This window comes from Pungitius pungitius, chromosome 3, assembly GCF_949316345.1.
Source record: "Pungitius pungitius chromosome 3, fPunPun2.1, whole genome shotgun sequence".
In the NCBI taxonomy this organism is placed as follows: domain Eukaryota; kingdom Metazoa; phylum Chordata; class Actinopteri; order Perciformes; family Gasterosteidae; genus Pungitius; species Pungitius pungitius.
In genome coordinates this window covers 10,685,928-10,704,741 of record NC_084902.1, presented here as the reverse complement: position 1 = coordinate 10,704,741, position 18,814 = coordinate 10,685,928, and the positions used below count along the sequence as shown (strand labels likewise).

Below are 18,814 nucleotides of genomic sequence, written 5' to 3'. Positions count from 1 at the left end.
TTAAAGTAATACAAATCAGTGCAATAAAATGTCCAAGGTATTTTATTACGTTACAGAACTAAGGTTATTGTCAGACAACATAAAGTAGGCATTGTGTTTGATAGCCGCATGAATCAAGGTTATCTGCATACAGGCCAAATAACTTGACTAAAATAACTACATATGCAAAGCCCATAACTTAATGGCAAATATCTCTAAAGCTAAAGCAAACTTCGCAGGAGAGCTGATATATGTTTGGATGAAGGTGAACCAGACTACACAAAATATTAGCACTGCACTCAGACAGGTGGCAAAGAGACTGTGGTTAATTAAATTAACAAGTTCCCCGCAGAGCAGATATTTGAGATTCCTGCATAGTGGCCTGAAGTTTATGTTGTGGTTTGGCAGTACGTGAAAGCAAAAGTTACTCACTAAGACCGTATAACAAGAAGAAGAAGAAGAAGCCATTTTTATTGTAGTAAAAGTATTATTAGTATAGTAAGTATTATTTTACAAATACCGGAAATTGCTCTCTGCATTTTACCCATCCCACACAGTGGGAGCAGTGGGTTGCCTTAAAGGCGCCCGGGGAGCGGTTGAGGGTTAGGTGTCTTGCTCAAAGACACTTTGGCCCTTTCTCAATATGTGTTCTTGTGTGGACTTTTGTTCTCGTGGACTCGTGAAACGTCATCAGTCGCAGTCCGAGTACTGTTCCAATTCTAAAGTCCGCATCTGGCCGAGAACAGCCATAATACCCGGATGTGACTCGCCCCGCCCATTTTACTGGGCATGCATCGGAGCAGGCTCGTCTGTTCTTGTGAGAGCTAAATATCCCAGAATGCATTTCACCTCAGCAGCAGGTAACAACGACAGGGGGAAATGAACAACTTTATGTCGAAGTTTATAAATACTACTTCACGTCTCCGTAGCGGTTATACATGAGATTTAACTGTATATATAACGAGTCTTCATACGTTATAATGTGGTGTCAGAGACTGATGTTGTTCACCGGTTACGTCTGTTTGAGGACAGAGTTTAGATTCATAACTTCATGTTTAAATGTAACTTTAACGTATTGTCTGTAATCGCAGAGTGCAGCTTGTGTATTGTCCATCATTGTGCATTAAAACTAACGATGTTTTAATTAAAGGACATGAGGGGACCGTCCTCAAGACTCTAAATCGGCAGCAGAACTTCAGCTTCAAAGAAACTCTGAAGCTCTGAATTATAATAATAATGAATCAAATAATTCCACATATGAATTATTGTATAGTACTCTGTAAGATCTTTGATGTGTGGTCAGCAGCTTGCTGTACGAGGACCACTACACTGATTATTAGCCTCTTGATGTTTGAGTAACAAGACAAACGGTAGGTGTGTGTGCATTCAAATATTTTAGTATAATAGTTTATTTTTTGTTACTGTATCCAACCTCCTCCTCCTAAAATGATAAAGCTAATTATTTTATGACTGATTATACTGTATATATGGTGCTCAATATTATACATACCATTTCTAATTTTAAATGGAAATGAGACAAAAGCTTGTTAATATTAAAATATTTAAGTCAAAAACTAAATTAAAACGTATTAGCGAAACCAGCTGACATGGTGACGTCATCACGTCAGCTGCTGTTCCAATTGCGGAAATGTCCGTTCTCCGTTCTCCCGAACCTGCAAGTCAGGACCCCCCGAGTCTGTCTCCCGAGTCTATTCTCGCGAAACGCAAGTCCGTTCTCGCCGTCTCAGGTATTGAGAAAGGGCCTCTGACATTTGACTTGGAGCAGGCGGGATTTGAACCATGATCCTTTAGGTTCCAAGCACACCCTTTCTACTCCATGCGCCACTGTCGCCCCAAAACCATGTAAGTGCGGGCGACTGGCAGGAAAGCTAAAAGTTGGGCTTTAAGTAAAGTTAAAAAGGTCACTGGGAAAGAAGGACAGGTTGGAAAAGATGAAAAGTTGGATTGGTAAAAAAATATATATCATTGAGAAAAAGACAATATCTCTTTGTTTGAATCTCTAACATGTAAAATGGTACCCCTTTTTTCACTTTTTAGGATTATTTTTGGGCCCCCTTCCCCATGATGTTCTTTTTTGTATTATTCTCAGGTTTCAGTAGAATAATATAACATTTTGGAATAAAGATGCAAAACAGCAGTCCAAAACTAGAGGCTAGAATAGCAAATATTTCCACAGCCACACTGAACTTCCCAGGAGAGCTGATATACGCTGGGATAAAAGTGATCCAAACTGCACAAAATATCAGCATACTAAAGGTGATGAATTTAGCTTCATTGAAATTATTAGGCAATTTACGGGCCAGAAAAGCAAGAATAAAACAAAACAGGGCCAGAACTCCAATGTATCCAAGTACAGCCCAAAAGCCTACTGCTGAACCTAGAGCACACTCCAGGGTTATTTTGTTCTTGAATTGCTTGAAATTCTTTAATGGAAAAGGAGGAGCAATTGTTAACCAGAGGACACATATCATTACTTGTATGAAAGTGAAAGCCAGAACGCTGAGTCTCTGCTGTGCAGGCCCAAACCATTTCATCACATTACTACCTGGAAGTGAGGCCCTGAAGGCCATTAACACCACTAGAGTTTTCCCCAGAACACAAGAGATACAGAGGACAAAAGTGATGCCGAATGCAGTGTGTCGCAGCATGCAGGACCACTCAGTGGGCCGCCCTATGAAGGTCAGAGAACACAGGAAACACAGAGTCAAGGAGAAGAGCAGCAGGAAGCTCAGCTCAGAGTTGTTGGCCCTGACGATAGGAGTGTGTCTGTATCTGAAGAAAATCACTGCAACAACATTAGTGATGCATGTTCCGAATAGGGATGCAGCAGTGAGCAGAGCTCCCATAATCTCTTTGTATGAGAGGAACTCTGCCTTCTTCCTCACACAGGCATCTCTTCTTGCATTCGACCAGAACTCAGGGTGGCATTGCACACAGGTGATAGAATCTGAAAATCAGATAATCAAAGCAGCATTTGAAAAGTTTATTCATTATTTTCTTTCTCTTTTTCACATCTTGTATACATGACAGACATTACGTGAGCATATATATATTCAAATGTTATTCATCAATGATACTGCACAAACCAATTAAATCCAATATGAATGAATGTGACTATTGCAGTTTAAAAGATTGATAATGTCAAATGTCAAAACCGTAGGTTACAACAAAGTGTTTTGTATTTTCATGTACCACTAGGCAGGCCTTTTTATTTTCTATGTAATAATATTACTACACCTGTGCTGTTGCTGATTTCTCCCTCTGCACATCTTAAACAGTCATAGCAGCAGACCGGTTTTCCTTTCTGGAGGACCTTGCGAGTTCCTGGAGGACACTTGTCATTGCAAACTGACATGGGCAACTGCATGAAAAAAAAGAAAAATGTATTTGCAGTTGTATCAATTTAAATCGACATCTTCAACAGCATCAGTGCAAACATCACAGCATACCTGTTGTGAGTTCTGTGCCCAAATCAAAGATGTATTTTGCAGATTTAGTTGTTTGTCTGCAGGTAAGGATGTATCGTAAAGACCAACTGTGACAAAGTCCACAATGCCCTTTGCAGTTGGCTGCCAGTTTATAATTTCATACTTTGCTGCCGGGTCTCCATTCTCATTAAAGTAAACCTCATCTCCTCCTTTTGTTGTGAACTGAATCTTTTTCATGGACCGTAAAACCTAAGAAGATATGTGTAAATATAGATCATCCGACATCGTCTGACAAACGTGTTATAGGAATTTTTTCTCAACACCACGATTGAAAATTAAATGAAAAGGATCATTTAAGCTGTTGGGTTCTACTCACCTTATATGACTCAAGACGAACTGTCTTGTTGCAGCTTTTGTTACAGTTAAGAACACCGTGAAGTGTGTGAGCCACAGCATACACTGCTTTATAGACATTGTTAAAGATTGGCATGAGCGACACATCAGAGAAGCTGTTTTGCACTCCTGTCAGATCTTCATGTCCCGTGCATACTCTCTGATTCTCTGATGATGACTTTGACAGCCTGAACTTACAGCTAAACAATGCCTCCCAAAACATCACATTACTAGATGAATTTAGCGGGTCCATATTGGACATGAACTCTCTAATGCCACCGACGTGTGCTTTGGGGATGGACAGGCCTAAGGCACCGTCCAGGATGTGACCCGTATCTATTGCTGCTGTTTGGGAATCAGATATCCAACCCTCAGTGCCCACCCACTGGTATCCGGTCAAGTTGTGGAGAGACAACTCATGTAATACCACTTCCAGATCCATGTAGGAGAGGAAAGCAACAATAACCTTGGAAGTAGAAGACTTAATAGTATCAATTATCTTTTGCAACTTGTTTGGTGGATCTGTTCTAAAGAAAGATACAGAGTACTCTAAACAGATGCCCAGCTTCTGGGCGGTTTCTGTGAATGTCACCATGCCATTATTGCCATAATCATCATTTGTCCTAATAGCTCCAACCCAAGTCCAACCAAAATGCTTGACCAACTGGGCCAGGGCTCTGCTCTGGTAGTAGTCACTGGGTATTGTTCTGAGGAAGGATGGGTACTTGTTTTTATCACTGAGACAAGCACAAGTGGCAGAATGGCTGATCTAAAAGAAGAAAAATCAAATTGATATGGCAAAACAAAGGTATGGAATATAATGCACCAGCTTGAAGATTTGAATTATTGTAATATTGTTTTCCCAATTATTAACAATCTAGCAATCTTACCCACCATTGGGATGTGAAAGGGTCCAATGACAGTAGCTACAGCCATGCAAGGAGAGGAAGAGGTTTCTCCAATAATGGCCTGCACTTGGGAAAATCTGGTACAAGGGTCCTCTGAAGGAGCCCAAGCTACTTCATTACCGTTAGCCAAGGCCAGTGCAGCCCTCACACTCCTCGCAATGGAACCACATGAATCATAAATGTTGTAGCCCAGCGAGATTCCAGGCAGTAGGTCTTTGCTGTTATTGATCTCTTCTATGGCAAAGAGCATTGCCTGAGCCAACTGGAAACCTCTGAAATTCAGACTTGTTGAAGAGAGTTATAACTCATTATTTGAAATATCCTTAAAATAGAAACAAAAATAAAATAGCATAATAAATGATAATAATAATAATAATACATTGTTGTTATGGTATCTATACAAAGAGTAAGGAATATTTCTCATTTTAAAAAACTGAATATGACTTCTTTTTAGATATTTTAAAATGAAAATGTGTTTATTGAGTATAAATTACCTGGTGCATTGCAGGGGCAACGGTTTTTGATTGTAGGTATCCTGTCGGTTTGTCCAGCTGCTGTGGAAAGAGAATATCCCCCCCAACATAATTTCTGCATCCTTATAAAGCTGTGGACTCTCAGGATCCCCTCTTTGGCTGCACACCAGCTCCTGAGTCCGAGAGAACGAGGCAACCAGTAAGAGCTGTAAGAGTGCCCATCCCTGCTCGGGCCACCTATGTGTGGACGGCATACTGTCTAAGACAGCAAAACTGCTGAGTGGCATCATGTGTGCCTTGTGTTGATTCAAAGCATGCACCCGTATTTATACATTTTGGAGGGCATTGGCAAAAGAGAATAGAACAATGATCCTGATCTCTGAGGGGGTTACAAAGCAACCAGAAAAACTACAAATTTGTGGATTTCCTCTTTCCTGAAGACAACTTAAGAAACTAGAAAATGCATTTCCTGCTGAAAATGCAATGGAATGCATAAAGCTGAAATTAATTTCAGAAAGTTGCTTAAAGTACAGAAATGAAACAAACAGGAATTATTCCTAACATTGCTGTAAGAATAGAAATAGAAGAAGCTGAAATACATTTCAAATTTGCTGGAATGAACTTGAAAGAATTGCAAAAAAACAAATGGGAGAAGCTTCTATGAATTTGAAAAAATACAGAACTAATCAAAGCTTAAATTACTTCTAAACATTGCTGAAAGAATAGAAATAGCAAAAGCCGAAATTATTAAATGCAACAAATATAGAAATGGGAGAAGCTGATATGAAAAATAAAAGTTGTGAATTAAAAAATGTATTTTTGTAGTAATTTAAGGTTTATTACTAGTTGTAATTGTGGTAGTAGCAGTAGAAGAAGTAAGTACTAGTTGTACTCGTATTTGAAAGAGCAGTTTGTATTTTAACAAAACAGCTTCATTCTGTGCTTTATGGTTGAGGTACAGATGATCATTGAGGCTTTTATTTTGAAATAATGGAATTGGGTGAGGGGGGGGTTTGGGAGACGGAATGTTTGTCATTCAAACTAAATGGACTGGGTAAAATAGATTTGTACAGCGCTTTTCTAGTCTTCTGACCACTCAAAGCACTACATGACATCATTCATACACTAATGACAGGACATACTATACACAGTGGAACCTGCCCATCAGTAATTAACATTCACACACTGTAGTCACAGCTAGAGGAGCAATACTGGGGTTAGGTGTCTTGCCCAAGGACACATTGACCTGCAGGTTAGCCAGGGCTGGGATCAAACCACCAACCCTCTGATTGGAGGACGGCCGTGCTCCCCACTCATGATGAGTGAAATGATGAGAGAAGGTGGAGAGAAGGAGGTCATGTCAGGCTGCACTAATCAGCTAAGATGGATCAGCTGTGAGTCACAGAGAGAGCCCCAGCGAGTTACCGTGACAACGGAGCAGGTGCGGTCAATAACGAGCTCACAGGGGCAGACAGACAGTGAGTTACTCAGAATCCACACCTCAAACAAATAATGTGATTTTGAGAGACACAAGACTCTCCCGAACGCATGAGTGTAGCTTTTCATGTGTTAATATGTGATTTAAAACCGGTCAACTAGCAGTTTACAAAACATGTACCAAAAAAATATGTCAGGAGATTTGTATTGGACCCTATGGGGCTTAAGACAGACATTGTCTCACTCTCGGGCTCCTCATGTAAAAAGTAAATAAATGCTAATTCCATACTCTATGAGTCCGACCAGCACAAGCATGACATTGTTTTAATCTAGAAATGAAGCCTGAAAAGTGAATATTGTGGCCGTAAAAGCAAAAGTGCAATTTTTTTACTGAACTCTGACACTCCTCTCACTCGACTTCACTCTAAGAAACGCAATACACACCAAGATAAAACTCAGAAACGGACCCAAAAACTAAAGAAACATAATTACTGATTATGAAAAAAGTATAATAAATATCAACAAGCTGTTTTATTATAAAATTGTTAAGACTTGTGTCAACATTTTAAAGTGGTGTCTCTAGCTAAGGTTGGAAAAGCTGAAAAAGTTAAAGAAGTTTTGAGAGGATTTGAAAATTTAATCCATTGGAAACCATGTTAAAGTTGATGATTTTAATTAATATAAATTCAATTATAAGAGCTAGAAAGCTGAAAGTCATAGCACCCCTCTCCTGAAGGAGCTGAACATTTTAATATTTGAATGGTTTAAATAGCTGAAAGTGTGAAGGTTGAAAGTTGAAAGGGGGCGCGGAAGAAATATAATAATAAGTTAGTATTAAGTAAATACTTGGAATGCATCAATGCAATTATGTTGACAGTCTTCAAAGAAAAGTGTTGTAGCTGTATTTTAATGCCTGTGGTTTTGGAGAGAATTGCTGAGAGAACGTGAACCTATTTGACAATTCCACAGTTGTGTAAAGTGAGTAATCCCATTTGGCCTTGTCATGAAAAAAGATCTTTATCTTTCAATAACACTCTTACGCAAGGAACAATGGAACCTGTGAGGAACAATGTGAGAACCTCAAAGGTTAAATGGAGCTTTTAGTGCTCACCATTGCATGAATGTTTGCCTCCTAATCTTGTAGATCAAGAAGAGATACAGTACCTCTCATTTTACATTCGCTATTTGCTGTGAACTCATTTTCCAAACCTTTCAGCACAGCACATAAATTCCTCTTCCCATCATTTGAAAATAAAAACCTCCATTCTTTGTTGGTCATATTCATAAGTTTGCGGAGTCCAATATGCAAACTCTTTGAACAAAAGTTTTGACATTGGCCTTACATTCTTGATGAGTCATGATGAAACAGACCTGAAGTTTCCAGTGTAAACTAAGGGGACACGTGTGGTGTGGAGGACAACTTTGAACTCCGGAGGGAGCTCTTTTGTTTTTAACATGCTTGTGATTTGCAAGAGCCTGAGGTCTAAATCATTGCGTTCATGTGCATGTGTTCCAGTGAGCCCTCAAAGGACATACTCTCTGGAGAGGATGAAACTGTTTCATAAACCAACAGTCATCTCTACAGATATGCAAACAACAACTTTTTGATCAAAGAGGACCCAAGAGGCACATTAGCTGGCTATTTACATACCGTTGACAGATGAATAACAATAACACCAAATGAAATATGTCATGGCCCACTGACTTGCTAAATCAGAAGTGCTAATTATTTGTTTTGATAAGTTGTCAAAAGTGTAACTTTAATTCCCTTATCTTGATGCAGAACTCAATAAAAGTAATGTTTCATGTAGGCTATGGTAAATTATGTTAAAATAAAATATAAATATAAACATGCCTAAATCATTTAACAGCAATGTATGGATGAGGACGATCAGCTTACTGGGCGATACAGGTATATTTGTAAAAAGAAAGAAAAAAGAAAAATAAGACTACATCGGTAAGACATGATGTCTGGTCACATTTTAATACTGATATTTGCATCAAAACTTGAAATAAATGTTGTACAATGTAGGGAACATGTTGCATGAAAGGGAATCATTTTTCAAGAGAGTAAGATTATCCTCTTCCTCACCAGCTCGACTTGTTCCTCACAGATTTATAATAGGGATCCACGGGTAGAAAATCATAGTTTTTGAATAATGTACCAAAATGTATCAAATTTAATAATGATGTAAATAGACTATTTACATGACGGCCTTCACAATTAAAAAGATGATTTATGAATAATATCTATTTCTTATGTAACTTTAATATATAATATTATATAAAGATGGTGGCTGTAAAGTTCATAACATTTTTCTACAACGTGGAATCTTTAAACATGTATGGTATTTTATAACTTTTCATATGTTGTGTACAAACAACCCATTCTGCAAGGTAACTGAACATGTATGAACTTTGTACTAAACAATCGTGGCAAGACCCAATCAGGAATGTCGTATCTCACTGAGACTCTGATTGGTTGGTAGGAGGCCAGTGACCCCTCACGTCAACTGATATATTGAAATGTCACATTAAAGATGCTTTGATCTCAACCTTGCTGCGCAGTTAGTTCTTCACAATCAGGATTTGGGAGTGGAAAATGTCTCAGGTGATAACAGGGCTGCTTTTCTTGAGGTATCTGTTGGCCTTTGGAGCTTTGCAGGATGAAGCTCCTTTCTGTCAGATCATGGGGATTCCAGAGTTCCCTCTGTTGTCTAAGGAGGGAGATGTCATGATTGGTGGAGCTTTTTCCATCCACAGCGAAATTACACAACCTCCACTCTCCTTCACGGAGAAACCATCACGTCTCACATGTTCCAGGTAAGCTATAACTTTGTCTAAGAATATGTCTTCATGAGGTTGTTTCAAAGTGAACTAAGTGTAATTTTGCTCATTTTGTCTCAGCGTGAACCTCAGGGAGTTTCGATTTGCCCAAACGATGATCTTTGCAATCCAAGAAATAAACAAAAGCAACAATATTCTTCCCAATGTTTCGATTGGATACCGTATATATGACAGCTGTGGCTCAACATTGTCCTCAATGCGTGCTGTGATGGCCCTGATGAATGGTGATGAGTGGATTGTGGGAAAGAACTGTTCGGGTCAATCGGCTGTTCAAACTATTATTGGGGAGTCCGAATCCTCTTCAACTATTGTGCTGTCACGCACTACGGGACCGTTCAAAATACCTGTGGTAAGAGCAGTGTCTGTCTGTTGTTGTGCATATTAGGTGAAAATTATTCTTATTCGTTGTCTCTCTTTGTGTATTCTCAGATAAGTCATTCAGCTACTTGTGAGTGTTTGACCAACAGGAAGGAGTATCCCTTTTTCTTTCGAACCATTGCCAGCGATCGCTACCAAAGTCGAGCTCTGGCCCAGATGGTCAAGTACTTCGGCTGGACCTGGGTTGGGGCAGTCAACAGTGACAGTGACTACGGCAACAACGGCATGGCCATCTTCCTCGATGCGGCGCAGGAGGAAGGCGTGTGTGTGGAGTATACAGAGAAATTTCACCGGTCAGAACCAGAGAAACTCTTGAAAGTTATAGAAGTGATCCGAAAGAGCACTGCCCGAGTCATTGTTGGTTTCCTGGCCCACGTAGAGATGAACAATCTCCTGGAGAAACTGAGTCTGTACAAAATCACAGGCCTGCAGTTCATCGGCGTGGAGGCCTGGATCACTGCTGACAGCCTTGTGACCCCTAGTAGCTTTAGTGTTCTGGGAGGTTCTCTGGGTTTTGCTATGCCAAAAGCAAATATCCGTGGCCTGGGTGATTTTTTAATCAAAGATTTCTGGAAGACAGAGTTAAAGTGTGAGGAAACAAAAGGGGACATCAGGGCCGAGACGGCCCAATGCAGAGAAAACTGGGATTTATTTGAGCTTAAAGACAACAACAATGATGTTGCAGAGCTGCGTTACTCCAATAACATTTACAAAGCGATCTATGCTGTGGCCCATTCTGTGCACAGCATTTTAAAGTGCTCAACAAGTCAGGGTTGTGACAGGACGATAAAGGTTACTCCCTGGCAGGTAAGAAAAATAGGTCAGACCACTGTTTATTATTTACTCTCTCCATTCACATGTTGACATGTTGTCTTACCGTTTTGTTAGGTAGTGGAGTCATTGAAGCAGGTCAATTTCACCATTAACAATGGAGAACAGGTGTGGTTTGACAGCACTGGAGCAGCTGTGGCTCGGTATGAGGTGGTGAACTGGCAGCGTGGATCAAATGACTCCGTCCAATTTAAACCTGTCGGCTATTACGATGCCTCCCTACCTCCTGGACAGAAGTTCGTCCTAAAGACTGAAGCAATAATTTGGCCTGAAGGGAAGACAGAGGCAAATATAATTTCTGACAGTAATTCAATTCAAGGCTTTGACATATTTAATTGTGAGAAGTTGCTTATAAAAATGTTTAAATCTGTAATTTTCTTTCATTTTAAAGTTGCCTGTGTCAGTGTGCAGTAAAAGCTGTCGTCCCGGAACTCATAAAGTCCTTCAGAAAGGAAAGCCAGTCTGCTGCTACGACTGCATAACATGTGCAGAGGGAGAAATCAGCAACAGCACAGGTATATGTTTCAAAAACTTTAGAGATGGTAATGTGCATATGTTGTTTTGTTTTCACACTCTGTGTATATTGCTGAAGTTCACTGTCGTCAAGACTCTGTTTCAAAATTGTACGATGTAACTGAAAGAATCCCAATAATAGTGACAATTTTCCTGTTACAGATTCTAATGACTGCAAAAAGTGTCCTGAAGAGTATTGGTCCAATCAAAACAGAGATGCATGTGTACTGAAAAATGTTGAGTTTCTCTACTTCACTGAGGTTATGGGTATAATCCTTGTGTTTTTCACTTTATTTGGAGTCTTCCTTACTTTGATTGTGGCGACACTATTCTTGATTTATAAGGACTCCCCTTTGGTGAAAGCCAACAACTCTGAGCTGAGCTTCCTGCTGCTCTTCTCCTTGACTCTGTGTTTCCTGTGTTCCCTGACCTTCATAGGGCGGCCCACACAGTGGTCCTGCATGCTGCGACACACTGCATTCGGCATCACTTTTGTCCTCTGTATCTCTTGTGTTCTGGGGAAAACTCTAGTGGTGTTAATGGCCTTCAAGGCCTCACTTCCAGGTAGTAATGTGATGAAATGGTTTGGGCCTGCACAGCAGAGACTCAGCGTTCTGTGTTTCACTCTCATTCAGGTTATAATTTGTATTCTTTGGCTGACGATCAATCCTCCTTTCCCCGACAAAAACATGAAACACTATAAAGAAAAGATTATTCTTGAATGCACCATGGGATCCCCTGTGGGGTTCTGGGCTGTGTTAGGATACATAGGGTTTTTAGCCGTGTTGTGTTTTGTTCTTGCTTTTTTGGCTAGAAAGTTACCTGATAATTTCAATGAGGCCAAATTCATTTCCTTCAGCATGTTGATATTCTGCGCAGTTTGGATTACTTTTATTCCAGCTTATGTCAGCTCTCCAGGGAAGTTCACAGTAGCTGTGGAGATATTTGCTATTTTAGCCTCCACTTATGGACTACTTATTTGTATTTTTGCCCCCAAATGCTTTATTATTGTATTCAAACCTGAACTGAACACAAAGAAACACCTGATGGGGAAAACAGTATCTTATTAAATGTAGATTTCTATTTGAATAAGACTTTTACACTTTTACTTTAATTTCAGGTAAGACAAGTTTATTTTAATAGAACATTTTAACAACAAAGCAATTCAACGTGCTTTGCATAAACCCATTAAAACCATCAAAAGCATACATTAAAACGATGAACAGGCAAAACTCGCTTCTTTTTACAGTTTTTTTAGGTGCCCAGAACAAAGGTTCCATGAAGGTTAATCTTCATTTGAAGCACCTGAGAGTTTCAGCAGACCTACATGGAGTATGTTCAATATATGTGCAACTGAACGCTGATTCTCCCTGTTTTGTGCTCCATGATGTAATGAATGCCATCCATAAAAATGTGTGAGTGGAAAATATTGATAATAATATTCTGTGTTTAATAAATTACATCATCTTCATAAAAGGTTGTTTATAGATCCATCCAGACTCCCTTCCTTTTTTATTTTGAACAGAATTATTGCTTAGAGATTACTGTACAGGCTTCACATACAGTATATTCTCATGACACAAACCTATCATCAAAATGTTGCAAATGCATGTTTTGCAGTTGCAAAAAAAAGTTGCTTTTAAACAAAGTAGAGTGATATCAAAGGTATGGAAGTAAATCTGTGCCATCGGGGGTTGAAATAAAAAGGTGATTGAATTTCTAGCACTGAATATTTATGCATTGAAATTATGTACCTGAATGTTTTTCAACATTAAAACACCGCAAAAAAATTCAACCTAAAAAAAAAAATGTTGAAATATTCAGCCGCAACAGAAATGGAGGTTACAATATTCAACCCAAAAAATTTCAACCTTGACACACCAACATCCGGGACACTAAGGTAGAGCAATCGATTCTAGATTCAAGATCAGGAGCGTGCGTCAAGCTAAAGGAACGAGCACCCAAAACACCTTCGGCTTCGGATTGTAGCCATGTCCAATAATGTCCCAGTGCTAGGAATTCAATCACCTTCTTATTTCAACCCCCGATGGCACAGATTTACTTCCATACAAAGGCTGTCAATGCCATATTTGCTAACAATCCTTCAAAACTTGCTATGTTTAGCATGACATTTAGCATGTTAGCATGCTCAAAAAAGGCTGTTCTTCAGTGCCGACTGCTGATCAATTAATGTATTGTAATTGTGAGAAAATCTATTCAAATAAAACTATGTACATTTATATCCTATACATATGTGTTCTATCCGTACAAAATGGGATTGAATAGCAAGGATGTCTGACAATTTAGTGTAGCCTGAGTAATATCAATTCCAAATATTTTAGAATTTCCAACTTAAAAGTATATGTAAACCTCAAGGGAAAGACTGAGGATATGGTTAATTAAAATGACATAAAAGGGAAGCCAAACTATAGTATCTTGGTAGGCCAGTCAAACTGGCTACAAATACATTCACCATCATAACATCCACACAACTAACTGCATCCTGCATTGGCACTGAACACCGCCATTTCATATTAGCATGTACAATCAACAATCCAGACACAATTTTCTGCAGTACTGGGCAGGAAGATTAAATAAACACATGCAGTTTTTTTAAGAATGGGATTAATTTTCAAATATTGGTTAAAATTTGTGTCTGTATATATTAGTGTTCTCTAGCTTCTCCTAATTATTATTAGATTTCCATCTTTTCTGCTTTTCCTTTGTGTTGTTGAACATAAAGGCAAGTGCAAAGACAAGGAGCAAAATGAGCTGACGTCATCATGAATGGATTAGACAACCTCAATCCCCATCACTTGCAGAGGTATAAAGCTCTGCTTTTGAAATGAGATACATGTTTTGGTCAGTGACAGAATAACTCAGTCACGGGTTTGTGTGCGCATGTCAAATGCGTGCTGGCTAGTCCCAGATTTGTGACCGTGTTGATATAATGTTACTCTTTGTTCTCTTTGTGGGAGTCTGCGGAGCAGTAGAGGACAGTGCCAACTGTGAGATGTTGGGCAGCCCAGAGTTTCCTCTGTTATCCAAGGAAGGAGATATCACTGTTGGAGGAGCTTTCTCCATCCATAGCCAAGTATCAAAGCCTTTGCTCTCCTTCACAAATGATCCAGAATCTCTCACATGTTCGAGGTAATTCTCCTGACAGGTTTGTTGTCTTCTTTTCCTTTGTTAGACGTTTTACCGAAAAGTACAAGGGTCAATCAAAACTGTTCTTACTTTCTTTCAGGATCAATTTTAGGGAATTTCGTTTTGCCCAAACGATGATTTTTGCCATCGAGGAGATTAACAATAGCAGCTCTCTGCTGCCTAATATCTCAATTGGTTATAAGGTATATGACAGCTGTGGTTCAACATTGCCTTCAATGCGTGCAGTGATGGGTCTGATGAACGGGCAGGAAAGGACTTTCGATAAAACTTGCTCAGGGAAGTCATCTGTTCATGCCATCATCGGGGCCTCTGAGTCCTCCTCAACCATTGCGATGCTACAAATATCAGGCGTTTTCCAAATTCCGGTGGTAATTATTTGTCAGCAATTGTTTGTTCATCTTGGAGTGAATTCGTCCTGTTCCTTATGCAATAGGCTTGGAATAATTTCAATATTTTATAATGCACCTAGTGTGGAATTACCCCCAACCCAGTCAGATAGTTAGTTAAACAATATTATGGCAATGTTTTTTTATACTCAAATGTCATCAATGTTATGTGTTGTTTCCCTGCTTTTCTTCTCTATTAGATCAGCCACTTTGCAACATGTGCATGTCTGAGTAACAGAAAGGAATATCCCTCCTTCTTCAGAACCATTCCTAGTGATTACTATCAGAGCAGAGCCATTGCAAAACTGGTAAAACATTTTGGCTGGACATGGGTTGGTGTAGTCAGAAGTGACAATGACTATGGCAACAATGGCATGGAAACATTTATCACAGCTGCAAGCCATGAAGGGGTCTGTGTTGAGTACTCTGAGGCCATCTCAAGGACTGATCCCAGTTGGCGGGTTGAAAGGGTGGTCAGAGTAATCCACGGCGGCACTGCAAGGGTCTTAGTTGCCTTCCTCGCCCAGGGCGAGATGGACATTCTGCTCGAGGAAGCTCTGAGGCAGAATCTGACTGGGCTGCAGTGGGTGGGCAGTGAGTCCTGGATTACGGCAGGTCATCTGGCCATTGAAAGGTTCTCGGGAATCCTAACAGGGTCTCTGGGCTTCGCCATCAGAAAAACACAAATCACAGGCCTGCGAGAGTTTCTTTTGAAGGTTAACCCAAGTCAAAACCCACATAGTGATCTGCTGAGAGAGTTCTGGGAAGCCACATTTGGTTGCAGTTTCAAATCCAAATTGTATGTTCAGAAGCAGTGCTCTGGCTCTGAGAGACTAGAGGACAACAGCAATCCTTTCACAGATGTGTCACAGCTAAGGATATCTTACAATGTGTATAAAGCTGTTTATGCTGTGGCTCATGCAATGCACAACATGTTAAGCTGTGGACCAAATGATGAAGCTGGGTATCAGTCGTGTCAATGGAAAGATAATTTACAGATGAAAGAGGTAAATAGTCAGCTTTAAGTGTTATATAAATGATTTTAAATCATAAACAATTCACTTAAATATAGGTTATTCAGGCTTGTTCTCTTTTGGTAGGTTATGAAACACCTCCAAGATGTGAATTTCACTCTTCCGTCAGGCGAAAGTGTACATTTTGATGTAAATGGGGATCCTGCAGCTATTTATGAGCTGGTGAACTGGCAAGGAAACCAAGCAGGAGAAATCAAGTTTGTGGCTGTAGGGAGCTACGAGGCCTCGATACCAAATGGAGAACAGTTCGTCATGAATGAACCGAGCACAACATGGGCCTCTGAATCCCAACAGGTATCAAATTCTAATCTGATCTAATCTAATTCTGATGGCTATTTTTAAAGCAATTACTTTTCCCTGAACCATTTCCATTTTGAAAACTAGGTTCTAGGTAAAAGGTTTTTGGCATTGTGGACAAACATACATATGATTAAAAAAACACATTCATAACTTCCAGGAGTTTAACTTCTGATTTAGATTGTGTAAGAGATATACATCTTAAACAGCTAAAAAAGAACCTAATGCTGATTAAATTAAATTAATTTTAGGATTACAATGGCAATAAAGTGGGAAATTGATGGTGGTGTTGTTACAGAGGCCACAGTCTGTCTGCAGCGAGAGTTGTCTGCCAGGTTTTCGGCAGGCTGTGATTAAAGGAAAACCCATCTGCTGTTTTTCCTGCATCGCCTGTGGTGCTGGAGAGATCAGCAACTCCAGCAGTGAGTAAAATCTTTCCTATCTGTAACTGATTGTTTAATTTTTGTACAAAATCAATGTTCCCCAGTTTCTTAGAAGTGAGTAAATACGGCAAGCGCTTCTTTTAAAATGAGGTGTGTTCTCAAATTCATGAGCATTTGTTTACTCACTGAGCATTTCTATAAGTGCATCTGTCCGATCAGGACATGCCTAACCCAATACAAGCGAACCACAGTGTATATGGCAGCACACCTCGATGATGACTCCATACGCTCAATTCAGAACACAGCAGCAGCTGTGCTTGAAACTAATGTTAAAATATTGAAACATTTGCCTTAACTCAAACAGCACAGTGGGTTGGGCTGCTTGAATGCACGCCCTGTAGGTACAACATCGACCGCAACACATTGATCCAGAAGGATAAGAGATCAGTCCCCACAGCTTATATATTTTGTTACAACTTAGGACAAAACAAAAAATAAGTATGCAGCTTTGGCCAACCCGTTTCGTGCTACTTAGTTCTGAGCATGGGCAGGGGTTCTGTGTCCACACAATCCCAAAGGCACACAAAGAGCTGATGCCTAATGGGGGACCTGTATAATGCATTGATGAATTAGCATTCAGCTGTATCTTGACCTGAAAAACTTAAGTTCCTGTGAACCAAGGAGGGGTTTTGGTATGGGTTTACCTCGCCACTGTCAAAACAAAGCAACACAGAAGTGAGTTGCACTGAAGGGAGGATAGTTTATAATTTCTCCCAGTTGAGGTCAGTGCAAGCCACATAGCTGTCTAAATTGACCACACCCTAAAAGGGAAGTGTTCAAGCGGCCTATCAAGTCCTCGAGAACCAATGGCACTGTACTGTAAAGAGGATTCACCCATCAGGACTATTGAAACACAACCTATAAATGACGAATAGAAGAGCTTCATGGCTCAATAGCTTGGCAGATGAAGCATTGTGTCCTCACAGCTACTTTGGCCGGACAACATTCAGTGTACTCATAGTCTGTCCCATGGAAGGTTAAGCTAAGAAGCTTGTGTACAAGACATCCATGAAATGTTGGCCTAGTTGTCTGCAGATGGAACCAGTATCTAAACGCCGCTCTCAGTTTGGTTAATGCCAAGACACTCAAAGCTGGCAATGTGATGTCCTGTATCAAAGCTAAGATATCCCCATGAATGGAAGGTCCAGAAATTATGACACTGCAGACACTGACAGGATTATGGAAGCGGTGGCTTCACTGGAAAAGTCACAATTTGTTGAAGAGAAAAGGTGTAGCCTGCATTTGGGTGTGCTGCCTTATACTGTAGATGGGAAACCCCTTTTGGTTGGAAAGTTACCAAAGAGTGTATTTGAGTTCAAACCTGCATCTTACAACATTAACACATTTGAGTGTTTCATGTTTTTCTATTCAGATCCAGGAGAGTGTTCCCACTGTCCACTGGAGTACTGGTCAAATGGAGATCACAGCCAGTGTGTTCCGAAGGTCATCGAGTTTCTATCTTTTGGTGAAACCATGGGCGCCCTTCTCACCGCTTTCTCATTGCTTGGAGCAAGTTCAACACTACTGGTGTTGTGTGTCTTCTATCGATTTCATCACACACCTCTCGTTAAAGCCAGTAACTCTGAGTTGAGCTTCCTTCTGCTCTTCTCCTTGACTCTGTGTTTCCTGTGTCCTTTGACCTTCATAGGCCGCCCAACTGAGTGGTCCTGCATGCTGCGACACACAGCTTTTGGCATCACCTTTGCTTTGTGTATATCTTGTATCTTGGCTAAAACTTTAGCAGTTGTAATTGCCTTCAAGGCCAAAAGTCCAGCAAACACAGTTATTCAGTGTTCTGCTCCACTCCAGAAAATAACTGTTCTCAGCTGTACTTTACTTCAGGTGTTAGTTTGTGTGCTGTGGTTACTTCTTGCACCGCCATTCCCCTCCAAAAATACAGCGTATGCCACTGAAAGGATAATTCTACAGTGTAATTTAGGTTCAGCTATAGGCTTCTGGGCTGTGCTGGGGTACATAGGACTCCTGGCTATGCTGTGCTTTATCCTTGCTTTTCTGGCTCGGAAGGTGCCAGATAATTTCAATGAAGCCAAGCTCATTACCTTCAGCATGCTGATTTTCTGTGCAGTCTGGGTAACTTTTATTCCCGCATATGTCAGTTCTCCCGGGAAGTTCACTGTAGCTGTAGAGATATTTGCTATGCTTGGCTCTAGCTTTGGGTTGCTCATTTGTAAATTTGCTCCAAAATGTTATATTTTATTGCTTAAACCAGAAAGAAATACAAAAAAACATATGATGGGGAGAAACCAGTGAAAATCTC

The 18,814-nt window shown here is 40.1% G+C and overlaps 3 protein-coding genes across 3 annotated transcripts; 2 read left to right on the top strand and 1 right to left on the bottom strand.

The window, feature by feature from the left end:
- Positions 1-2,039: 2,039 nt before the first annotated feature.
- Positions 2,040-5,327, bottom strand: LOC134126985 (extracellular calcium-sensing receptor-like). The gene is made up of 6 exons (XM_062561192.1): positions 5,224-5,327; positions 4,716-5,013; positions 3,805-4,590; positions 3,450-3,677; positions 3,238-3,361; positions 2,040-2,947 (listed from the first exon to the last, which is right to left on the bottom strand). The coding sequence occupies exons 1-6, from the start codon at positions 5,310-5,312 to the stop codon at positions 2,040-2,042; spliced, it is 2,433 nt and encodes an 810-aa protein (XP_062417176.1). The 5' UTR covers positions 5,313-5,327.
- A 3,995-nt stretch (positions 5,328-9,322) lies between these two features.
- Positions 9,323-12,278, top strand: LOC119210781 (extracellular calcium-sensing receptor-like). Its single transcript, XM_037461135.2, has 6 exons — positions 9,323-9,462; positions 9,547-9,835; positions 9,916-10,671; positions 10,753-10,980; positions 11,087-11,210; positions 11,371-12,278. Exons 1-6 carry the CDS (start codon positions 9,329-9,331, stop codon positions 12,276-12,278), a joined length of 2,439 nt encoding a protein of 812 aa, XP_037317032.2. The 5' UTR covers positions 9,323-9,328.
- A 1,897-nt stretch (positions 12,279-14,175) lies between these two features.
- On the top strand, positions 14,176-18,812 carry LOC119210790 (extracellular calcium-sensing receptor-like). The gene is made up of 6 exons (XM_037461147.2): positions 14,176-14,358; positions 14,456-14,744; positions 14,963-15,769; positions 15,863-16,090; positions 16,392-16,515; positions 17,909-18,812. Exons 1-6 carry the CDS (start codon positions 14,222-14,224, stop codon positions 18,805-18,807), a joined length of 2,484 nt encoding a protein of 827 aa, XP_037317044.2. The 5' UTR covers positions 14,176-14,221; the 3' UTR covers positions 18,808-18,812.
- The last annotated feature ends 2 nt before the right edge of the window (positions 18,813-18,814 follow it).

What these genes read in the sequence shown, in the direction of transcription:
- LOC134126985 (XM_062561192.1), bottom strand. Translation starts at nt 5,312, where the DNA reads ATGTTGGGGGGGATATTCTCTTTCCACAGCAGCTGGACAAACCGACAG. An exon ending in TTGCCCCTGCAATGCACCAG is followed by an intron (nt 5,014 to 5,223) that starts GTAATTTATACT and finishes CTCTTCAACAAG; the next exon opens with TCTGAATTTCAGAGGTTTCC. An exon ending in GGGCACAGAACTCACAACAG is followed by an intron (nt 3,362 to 3,449) that starts GTATGCTGTGAT and finishes TTTTTCATGCAG; the next exon opens with TTGCCCATGTCAGTTTGCAA.
- LOC119210781 (XM_037461135.2), top strand. Translation starts at nt 9,329, where the DNA reads ATGGGGATTCCAGAGTTCCCTCTGTTGTCTAAGGAGGGAGATGTCATG. An exon ending in TAAAGGTTACTCCCTGGCAG is followed by an intron (nt 10,672 to 10,752) that starts GTAAGAAAAATA and finishes CCGTTTTGTTAG; the next exon opens with GTAGTGGAGTCATTGAAGCA. An exon ending in GGCCTGAAGGGAAGACAGAG is followed by an intron (nt 10,981 to 11,086) that starts GCAAATATAATT and finishes TTCATTTTAAAG; the next exon opens with TTGCCTGTGTCAGTGTGCAG.
- LOC119210790 (XM_037461147.2), top strand. Translation starts at nt 14,222, where the DNA reads ATGTTGGGCAGCCCAGAGTTTCCTCTGTTATCCAAGGAAGGAGATATC. An exon ending in ATAATTTACAGATGAAAGAG is followed by an intron (nt 15,770 to 15,862) that starts GTAAATAGTCAG and finishes CTCTTTTGGTAG; the next exon opens with GTTATGAAACACCTCCAAGA. An exon ending in GGGCCTCTGAATCCCAACAG is followed by an intron (nt 16,091 to 16,391) that starts GTATCAAATTCT and finishes GTGTTGTTACAG; the next exon opens with AGGCCACAGTCTGTCTGCAG.